Here is a 10,995-nt window from a genome sequence, read left to right as displayed (position 1 = left end):
GCAGACCTGGTCACCCCCAACTTCCCTCCTCTGCCGGCTTGGTCACCCCTAACTGCTCTCGCCTGCAGGCTTGATCACCCCCAACTGCCCTCCCTTGCAGGCCTGGTCCCTCCCAACTGCCCTCCCTTGCTGGCCATCTTGTGGTGGCCATCTTGTGTCCACATGGGGGCAGGATCTTTGACCACATTGGGGCAGCCACCTTGTGTGTTGGAGTGATGGTCAATCTGCATATTACTCTTTTATTAGATAGGATAGAGGCCTGGTGCATGGGTGGGGACCAGCTGGTTTGCCCTGAAGGGTGTTCCGAATCAGGGTGGGGGTTCCCTTAGGGCGTGGGGCGGCCTGGGTGAGGGGCCTGTGGTGGTTTGCAGGCTGGCCACGCCCCCTGGCGACCCAAGCGGAGGCCCTGGTATCTTGGGTTTATTTATCTTGTACAATTGAAACTTTGTAGCCTGGAGCGGAGCCAAGCCTTCTGCTTGCTCTGTGGCTGCCGCCATTTCTCTTTGGATTTATGTATCTTCTATGATTGAAACTTTGTAGCCTTAAGCGAGGCCTGGGCCGGCCAGGGTGTGCGGAAAGCTTGGCTTCTTCCATCACCGGGGGCAACCCTAGCCTCCTGCTCTTTCCAGCTCTGTGGCTGCCGCCATTTCTGTTTGGGTTTATGTATCTTCTATCATTGAAACTTTGTAGCCTTGAGTCGAGGCCTAGGCCCGCAAGGGCAGGCGGAAAGCTTGGCTTCCTCCATTGCCGGGGAAACCCAAGCCTCCCTCCTGCTTTCTGTGGCCGTAGCCATCTTGGTTGGGTTTATTTACATATTCTCTCCTGATTGGCTGGTGGGTGTGGCTTGTGGTTAAGGGAGTGATGGTTAATTTGCATATTACTCTTTTATTATATAGGATACTTTCAGCTACTCGTGTTTTGATTGGAGAATTTCATCCCTTATATTTAAAATAATTCTTAACTGGTATGTATTTATTGCCATTTTTGATAAATTTTTGGTTATTTTTGTAGTTCTCTGTTTTTTCTTATTCTCTGATCTGTTTCCTTTTGGTTTTCTGATTTTCTTTAATGTTTTGTTTGGGTTCTTTTCTATTTTTTGGGTACTTTTTGTCTTTTTTTGGTTTGTGGTTATCGTGACATTTATATATGCATATACATCTATAGCAGTCTATTTTGAGCTGATAGTGAAATTCAAATGCATTCTAGAAGCACTACATTTTTACTTTCCTCCATACTTATTGTTTTTGATGTCATATTATACATATATTTTGTTTTGTGTATCCCTTGTTTATTGCAGTAACAATTTTGCTACTTTTGTATTTTTCTTTCATATTAGCTTTTTAAGTACTGATTTACTGTGTTAATTCTATATTGCCTTTGCCTGTGAGATTTTTTTCTGTATTTTCTTATTTCTCAATATAGCATACTTTTCTGCATTAAGACCCTCCAACATTTCCTGTAAATCCAGTTTAATGATAATTAATTAACTAATTAATTATGTCTAGCAAACTCTAGCTCCCTTTCAATTCTGAATGATGATCTTGCTGGGTATCATATTCTAGGTAGTAGGTTTTTTTCCTTTCAGCAATTTAAATATTTCCTGCCACTCTCTGATTACCTGTAAAGATGGTGAAAAATCAGCTGATAGCCTTATGGGGTTTCTCTTGTATGTGAATAATTCTTTTGTTGTTGTTGCTTTCAAAGATTGTATCCTTATTCTTAATTTTTGGTATTTTAATTGCAATATATCTTGGTGGGGGCCTCTTTGGGTTCATCTCGTTTAAAACTGTTTATGCTTACTAGACTTGAATATCTATTTCCTTGTCTGTCATTACATTTAAAAGTATACTTTTTGCCCCTTTCTCTCTCTTCTCTTTTTAGGATCCTTATAATTGAATGTTATTGTGCTTGATGTTGTCCCAGAAGTTCCTTAAACTATCCTCATTTTTTAAAATTACTTTTTTATTTTTGTTTTTCTGATTGGCTGATTTCCACTAATCTGCCTTCCAAGTCACTAATCCATTATTTTTTTTATTAACAAACTTGCTGTTAATTCTTTCTAGTGTGTTTTTCATTTCAATTATCATATTTTTCATCTGATTGGCTATTATATTTTCTCTTTGTTGAGGTTTTCTCTGATTTCCTCTACTTTACTCTCAAGTTTGTTGAGCATTTTTATGACTCTTTGTATTCTTTATCTAGAAAATTACTTATCTCCATTTCATAAGTGTTTTGTTTCTGTGTGTGTGTTGTTGTTTTTTTGTTTGTTAATTTTCATCAAGGATATTTTTTCATTGATTGTTAGGGAGAGGGAAAGACAGAGAGAAACATTGATGTGAGAGAAGCACATTGATTGGTTGCCTCCTGCGCGAGCCCCGACCAGGGCCAGGGCGTGAGGTGCCTGCAACCAAGGTACATGATCCTGACTGGAATCAAACCCGGGACCCTTTGGCCCACAGGCCGACACTATCCACTGAGCAAAACTGGCTAGGGTACTATGTGTGTTTTTATTTTTTTGTTGTTGTTTCTCCATTTGGGACATATTTTTCTGTCGACTCATTTTGTTTGACTTCCTGTGTTTGTTCCTATGAGTTAAATAGCTATTTCTCCTAATGTTGAAAAAGTGTTCTTCTGTAGTAGTGGCCTCTCTGTAGACTGTGTGCTGCGTGGTATTGGCAGGCAAGTTGGGAGTCAGGGCAGTGTGCACAGTGCCTAGGGTACCCCTCTCCAGTAGGAATACTAGTATGTTTCAGGTAGGGCAGCCTCAACTACAGGCATGTTTGGTGGCTCCCTGTTGTTCTGGCTATCCATAGTCAGACAGGAGTTAGGGCAGGGCAGCCTGGTGTGTGGGCCTTTCCATTCCCTGACGGTCCAGGAGGGGTTGCTTTTTTGGTGTGTGCCCCAGCACCCTGCTAGTTCCATTCTTAAGCTTGTTGCAGCTGCCTTGTTTACACACTGGTGATACCTATTGATTTGATTGTCTCCCGTGAGACTGGGGTCTGCGCTGTGCAGGGCAGCTCCACGAGCACCCATGCACTGTGGTGCTCTGCCACTTCTTCTGAGTCCAGGTGGAGCTGTGCTTGTGTGTGTGTGTGTGAGGCATGCACTGTTGATTTGTTGACTGCTGCTGGAGCCTGGGCTGGGCTGGGAGCCTTGTGAGTGCCTGTGCTGTAGTGCATGCTAGTTCTGCTTTTTTACCGGCTGGGGCAGCACAGTGGTGTGTGTAGCAGTGGCCTGGAGCACACATGCCTCTGTACCCTGTTGGACACAGTGGCTTAAGCCCCATATGGGGTGGACATGTGCTATGACACTCTTTTCATTGATGGAGCTCTTTTCAGGAGGGGTGGCTGGGGACGCAATGTGGTGCCCTTGCAGGTTGGCCAGAGCACCTGAATAGAGAGATCCAAATCATGTTATCCAAGTGCAGGGAGAGAGCAAAGAATGGTGCTCACCAGGTCCTCTGCACTTAGTGGTTTCCCGCAGATTCTGGAGAGCTCCAATGGCTACTCAATCTTCTCTGTGCTCTCTCTCTCTTTTGTATGTGCATAAACTCTTCAGTTATCCTTGTTATCTCTCAGTAATAATTTCTCCAAATATAGATGTCCATTTGGTGTGCTCATGGGAGGGGACAAACTCTGCCTACTCTTATGCCACCATCCTGACCCTGCCTCTGAGATGAAGTTTTTTCTTTTTAAAGCTGATTGGGAAATGTAGCTGGCATCTACAGGTAAATGGGTTTGCTAATCTTCCCTGTCTTAGAGTAACTTAACTTTTCTTCAAAGCTTCAGGCCACCTCACCACAGAGGAAGAGCCTATCACATGGGCAAGCAGAGAGTTCAAGTGTATAAAAATGGTTGCTGAACTTGTGCGTTTAGTCTCTTTGTCAGCTTTACCAGTTAGTTACTTCTGCCAGGGAGAAGTGGGTGAGGGGAAGAGAGGAGTTAAAGGCACTACTTTAAGTCACTTTCCTCCTAGAGGACACTCCAACACTTATAAGCATTGGTACAGTCGGATAAAGGTGTTCGCTTTTTTTTCAGGTTGGATAAAAAGGCTACTTTTTTCTAAAATATCAGACCTCAAATCCCCGTTTACTCGCTAGGCCTTCCAAGGAAGTCAAGAGAGCCTTAGGGCAAGGGAGAAAATGAAGGCCACAATCTTGTGGTACTTTGGGCCAATGATTGAGAGATACTTGTGGTGTCTTTACTTCTGTGACACCCTGGGGGAGATGCTGTAATTAGGGGGTGGGAGTGGCCTGTAGAGGAAGAAGCACTTGGGAAATGCTGCAGTGGGGTATATCCAGCATGGCTCCAGCAGGCCCAAAAGCAGTTGCACAAAGAAGAGTAAGCAAGGCTGCCTGTCCATTGTCTTTCTAGGTTGTTCTTTCATCTTCCCTTCTTTGTCCCTCTGCAGTTCTTTAAAATTAGTAAAATTAATGGATGTTTTTATTTTGTATCTTTTGACCAAACACAAAGTAAGCTTGAGATAAGTAATTATCAGTATCAATTAGTAATCACATAGCCCATGACGACAAAAAAAAAAAAAAAAAATCTCTCCTTGACTCACACTCCTCTAAACATTCTTCTTAGTTAGGCCCTGACCTTGGAACTTCCATGTCTGTTTTCATCACCTAATTTTAGTCAGTTTAGTAAAAATCTCCACCCTTGCTTGATCCCCAGTAGGGGGTGTGCAGGAGGCAGCTGATCAATGACTTTCTCTCATCATTGATGTTTCTATCTCTCTCTATCTCTCCCTTCCTCTCTGAAATCAATAAAAATATATGTTTTTTAAAAATCCCCACCCTTAATATATGATTAAATTCTTCATCCACACACCAGGTACTTATCAGGTTGACAGGCCTTCTGTAAGGATCATGTCATGACAGTTTAGCCAGAAGCCTCCCCTTACCCCTGATGTTTCCTCTTATTAATTTCACATCTACTGACCCCTGCCCTGCTCCTTGGGTATAAATCCCCACTAGTCTATGCTATATTTGGAACTGAGTCCAGCTGTATACTGAGGTCTCTTTTCCTCTATTGCAATAGTCCTGAATAAAATCTGGTTATAAAACTCTATTGTCCAGTTCTGGTTTTCTTTGAATACCCCCACTTCCAATATCAAGTAGGGTTAATAATATTAAAACAGCAGTTATCAAGCCCAAATGGGAGAATATTTTGTACTACATTCTAATCATAAAATATTGAATATTTACCTAATACTAGATGCTGCACAGCATCTTATCTAATAAAAGAGTAATATGCAAATTAACCATCACTCTGCTACACTCACAAGCCACACCCACCAGCCACGCCCACCAGCCAATCAGGAGAGAATATGCAAATAAACCCAACCAAGATAGCTATGGCCACAGAGAGCAGGAGGGAGGGTTGGGTTTCCCCGGCGATGGAGGAAGCCAAGCTTTCCGCCTGCCCTTGCTGGCCTAGGCCTCCACTCAAGGCTACAAAGTTTCAATTATAGAAGATACATAAATCCAAACAGAAATGGCGGCAGCCACGGAGCTGGAAAGAGCAGGAGGATACGGTTGCCCCCAGCGATGGAGGAAGCCAAGCTTTCCGCACACCCTGGCCGGCCCAGGCCTCCGCTTAAGGCTACAAAGTTTCAATTATAGAAGATACATAAATCCAAAGAGAAATGGCGGCAGCCACAGAGCAAGCAGAAGGCTTGGCTCTGCTCCAGGCTACAAAGTTTCAATTGTAGAAGATAAATAAACCCCAGATACCAGGGCATCCGCTTGGGTCACCAGAGGGCGTGGCCGGCCTGCAAACCACCACAGGCCCTTTGCCCAGGCCACCCCATGCCCCAAGGGAACCCCCACCCTGATCCAGGATACCCTTCAGGGCAAACCAGCTGGTCCCCACCCATGTACCAGGCCTCTATCCTATCTAATAAAAGAGTAATATGCAGATTGACCATCACTCCAACACACAAGGTGGCTTCCCCCATGTGGTCAAAGATCCTGCCCCCATGTGGACACAAGATGGCCACCACAAATTGGCCAGCAAGGGAGGGTAGTTGGGAGGGACCAGGCCTGCAAGGGAGGGCAGTTGGGGGCAATCAATCCTGCAGGGGAGGGCAGTTAGGGGTGACCAAGCCGGCAGAGGAGGGAAGTTGGGGGTGACCAGGCCTGCAGGGGAGAGCAGTTGGCGGGGACCAGGCCTGCAGGGGAGGGCAGTTAGGGGTGACCAGGCCTGCAGGGGAGGGCAGTTAGGGGAAAACAGGCTGGCAGGGGAACAGTTAGGCATCAATAAGGCTAGCAGGGGAGTGGTTATGGGGTGATCAGGCTGGCAGGGAGAAGTGGTTAGGGGCAATCAGGAAGGCAGGCAGGCGAGCAGTTGGGAGCCAGCAGTCCTGGATTGTGAGAGGGATGTCCGACTGCCCGTTTAGGCCCGATCCCGGTAAACGGGCAGTCGGACATCCCTCGAGGGGTCCCAGATTGAAGAGGATGCAAAGTGACAACCACCCCCCCCTGCACGAATTTCGTGCACCGGGCCTCTAGTATAAAAATAAATACAATACAATATTCCCCGACCTTAAGGGACATTTGATGTATATAACCATCCAAGAAAATAAATTGACTAATATTTATTACAAATTATTTTATATGGCAAATATAACAATAACCATAATGCTTTAAAAATATTTAAATTAATATATTCATCTGCTTTATTTACCTTGATGTACTATGGTGATGGAATAATACAAACAGGTAAAAAAATAGAGTTTGCCTCCATCAATGACCTCATGGATTTTGAACTGGTTAATGGCAAGTGAGGAGGAGGCAAAAAAAACAAGGTGGAAGATTTACAAAAGCAAGAAAGCTAACCCAGCTTTGAAGAAAATGCAATAGGACCTTCGATGAAACAAAAAAGCAGCTTTCCTGGGACTGATTCTTCCTCAAGTTCAGCAGAGTCTGACTCGACATTAGGAACAAGTCCAGACAGGGCAAATGCTGAAAGCACAAACATATTTGTTGGCTCTCAACTGACCATGCCACTCCCCTATTAAATTACACCTTTCAGTGCATCTGCATTGCCTGATAAATAACATGCCAGCTCCTTCATCTGGCTGGTGGGGTCCTCCAGGATAAGACTTGCCTCTCTGGGACTCCCTCCCCCAGGAAGTCAGTGTTCCCGTGGCACTCCCCAGGCTGCTTCTCACTCTGTTTCCTTATGGGAGCTCTCTGCCAGGAAAGCCCTACTCTCATCTTTACACAGCTGACTTATTCATGGTCAATAGCTCCCTGAACTCCTTTCCAGATGGCCAGGGATATATCTTTTTTTATTGAACCTACTACATTACAATGACCAGTTCATGTAACTGGTTCCTTTATGACACTGTGAGTTATTGGGGGCAGTAGCTATGTCTCATTCATTTTAAGAAACCCCCGTACTTAGCATAGTCAACTAGTGAAAGTTTGTGAGAGAAAATAAAATTCCTTAAAGTAGGGACTAAGGCTCATGGGACTTATTTTGTAGTGGTGGAGTGCCTGAGTGGGGTTGAAAGCAAGAATTTCCAATATACTAACAGAAACAAGCCTGGTAATCCCCTTCTAATAGGGTTGTTGGAAAAAGTAAATGAAATCAGGCATATAAAGCACTGGATCAGCTTAAGCAAGCTGAGTTCTTTCCTCATCCCCTCTACATGTGCCTCTACTCTCAATACCACACCCAATACAACCAGTGACAATAAGCAAAACCTGTTTCCCCAAGACGTGTTTAATTGCAAGAATAGAGGTAAAACCAACTCTTGATAAAAATCAAATTACAGTTTCATGTTGGAAGAGCCCGCTGCTTTCTTTTTTTCTTTTAGCAACAGCATTTCTGGATTTCTTCCGCGAGCCACAAGCAGTGCAGGATGCGTTTCTTTTCAGCAGCCAGTTCCACTTCAGAAATCTGGCCCAAGAGTTTCTGGACAAATATAGTCTGATCTTTCAGAAAAATATTCTTATTATCTCCTACATTTGGCACATTCTCCAGGGACCCAGATTTGAAATGGAAGCTTAAATGTCGGTTTCGTTTTAGACCAGGACCTTTCTCCTCAATCCATGTCAGCGGACTGCAAAAACAAAAGAACCGTGATGTTAGAGAGTACACAGGAGCACCAGTGAATGCCTGCTGCCTCCTGGGAACAGGTCCTCGTTTTGTAGCCACCTTCCCTGCAGCTGCTGCTCCCCGTGGTGGCTAAGGTGGTAACCCAACCTCCACCAGCCTCCCAAAGGTCATGGATGATCATTTCCAACTTTAGTGCCAAACAGTCCTTTAATTTTGCCACAGACAGGGGAATTCATGCAATGCTTTTTGTGAACACCACTTTGTTATTCAGGAGTTTTTACTCTGAGTCTTATAGGTCCCTCTAGGGGAGACAGATAGGAACTACAGGCAATCCATGAACCACCTGAGATTTTGTGAAAATTATTCCCATGCGTATGTGCATTTTTATGGGAAAGTATTCCTTCATTACATTCTCAAAGAAGTCTATGACACCAGCACATGCCAGACAAAAACATGAGAGAATTCTAACAATTGTACAACAGGGTTTCAAGTAATGATCCCTGTCTTGCTAGTTCTATTGTGGCCTTTGAAGATCATGCCTCCCCTTTTCCCCATCTCCTGCTGTGGTTCTGCTCCATGCCACTCTGCTGTTTGGAGATAGCTGCAACTTAACAATTTGGATCTAGAAACAACCGACAGAGGCTCCTCATGTGCAGTGACAAGGCCTGGAAAAATATCTACTTATAAAATCTGGCCTGCAGACTAAGAAAAGATTTGGGGTAGAAAGAGAAAAATGGCTCACAGATCCCAAAGCATTCTTCCCAGGCAGTCAGAAGCAAGAGCTGCACACACAGGATAAAAGGCTCTCCTCACACAGCACACTACCCCACAGGGTCTGTAAACCAAGCAGGGACCCATCTGCTTAAGGAACTGTAGTTCAGCAAGTTGCCTGTTCTGGAAGCCATTAACATGATCCATGTGTGAATCAACACCAACCCATAAATGCGATGTTCACATTCAGGTCAGGCAAAAACTCTAGTAAAACAGTAATTAAATTAAATTTAGTTAACTTGTAAGATGTTCAGATCTATCAACTAAAATGTCTTTTGGTTATGACTCGAAAAAAAACAACACATGATTATTATAAACTTTATAATAAAGTTGGTATAAATTCTAAAAAGAATTAGCCCTAGCCAGTTTGGCTCAGTGAATAGAACGTCAGCCTGTGGACTGAAGGGTCCCAGGTCCAATTCTGTTCAAGGGCACATGCCTGGGTTGCTGGCTCAATCCCCAGTAGGGGGCGTGCAGGAGGCAGCTGATCAATGATTCTCTCTCATCATTGTTGTTTCTATCTCTCTCTCCCTCTCCCTTCCTCCCTGAAATCAATAAAAATATATTTTAAAAAACAGTTAATTTCATAGCTAGTTTTTTAGAGTTTTGTTTTGTGTTTGCTTTATTGAGGTAGAGATGACAAGTGACATACTAGTGTCAGCCTATGGCTAGCTTTAAAACTCATGATACAGCCTTTACAAACATTCCAGAATGTGATGACAAAGATTAATATCAATGCTCCTTATTAACTGCTTTAACACCAGACAAAAACCATTTGAGATACTCCAAATATTCTAATCCAGTGGTTGGCAAACTGCGGCTCGTGAGCCACATGCGGCTCTTTGGCCCCTTGAGTGTGGCTCTTCCACAAAATACCACGGCCTGGGCGAGTCTATTTTGAAGAAGTGGCGTTAGAAGAAGTTTAAGTTTAATATTTGGCTCTCAAAAGAAATTTCAATCGTTGTCCTGTTGATATTTGGCTCTGTTGACTAATGAGTTTGCCGACCCCTGTTCTAATCTACCTAAGACAATTTCTCAGATCCCTCCAAATAACATACAGCCTTAGAATTTGAGGGAATACAAAATGTCAGGATGTTTCCTCCACTCCAACTTCCTAAGAGTAAAAGTAAATAACGAGCACACGCCTTTACCTATGTTGTGGTGGTGATGGAGGTGAAAGTAAAAATGCCATTTGTGAGGGGGAGAGAATTATATGAATTAAAAGTTATGGCATTGCCACCTGCCCAGCCTTCACCCAGTGCTTTGCAATGAGAGTCAGCTCTTGTTTCCTGTCTGATTCCCACTCCACGACCAAGCATAGCACCTCCTCCTCTAAGCAGCACGATCTGACCTCTGCGGGTGCCCCTCCCTGCATTCCTGCAGCACCCTGAGCTACCGTTAGCTCTGAACACAGGGGACGGCACCTGCCAGTGGATACGACTGCAATTCCACGTGACCAGCATCAGAGCCAGGGCCACCCCTGCTATCACTCCGCATGCTGTCCATCCAAGCTCTGCATGTTTCACCGTCATCTGTTACCTCTGCCTTTTCCTAGCAAAGAGGAGACTCCTCAAAATGGACATAAGTTTCACTCAGGAAATAAAATAATTTTCTCTTTTTTTAAATACCCCAATCGTTTATTTTACTACCAAGAGACCCACCTACTTGGAAATACACATAGAAACTCTAAAACCTTCGCTGTTTTAAATATTTTACAGAGCTGAAATGCTTTTAAAGGAAATTTATAAATATGTTTTTGTTGAAAAAGACTTGGTATGAGAAAGAATCAGAATATTTAGGGAACAGTATGATGTGATGATAAAGGTAACACGAATTTTGGACATGTGATAAGCAAGCAGGGTAACATGTTAATGGTAAGATCTAGGTGGTATTTGTAAGGGTGTTCATTGCAAAATTCTTTCAACCTCACCATATGTCTGAAACTTTTATAATAAAACTAGAGGCCTGGTGCACGAAAATTCGTGCATTGGAGGGAGGCGGTCCCTCAGCCCAGTCTGCACCCTCTAACAGTCTGGGAGTCCTCAGGGGATATCCTACTGATGGTTTAGACCTGCTCCATGGGGAGCGGGCCTAAGCTGCAGTCTGGCCTCCCTCTGCGGGAGGCGACTGGGCCAGCCAATCAGGGAACGGCACC

The 10,995-nt window shown here is 44.0% G+C and overlaps 1 protein-coding gene across 2 annotated transcripts in view; it reads right to left on the bottom strand.

Annotated features, from left to right (window-relative positions):
* Nucleotides 1–6,585: 6,585 nt before the first annotated feature.
* Nucleotides 6,586–10,995, bottom strand: part of BLVRA (biliverdin reductase A) — a 91,494-nt gene continuing 87,084 nt past the window's right edge. For both annotated transcript variants that reach the window (XM_080665458.1, XM_080665459.1), the window contains exon 8: nucleotides 6,586–8,073. In XM_080665458.1, the coding sequence (XP_080521584.1) occupies nucleotides 7,824–8,073 (250 nt within the window). In that variant the 3' untranslated portion in view covers nucleotides 6,586–7,823. The remainder of the gene's footprint in view (nucleotides 8,074–10,995) is intronic.

The sequence above is a fragment of the Plecotus auritus genome (genome assembly GCF_963455305.1).
Source record: "Plecotus auritus genome assembly, chromosome: 4".
NCBI lineage: Eukaryota > Metazoa > Chordata > Mammalia > Chiroptera > Vespertilionidae > Plecotus > Plecotus auritus.
The sequence above is the reverse complement of the archived record's forward strand: the minus strand, read 5'-3'. Positions and strand labels throughout refer to the sequence as shown.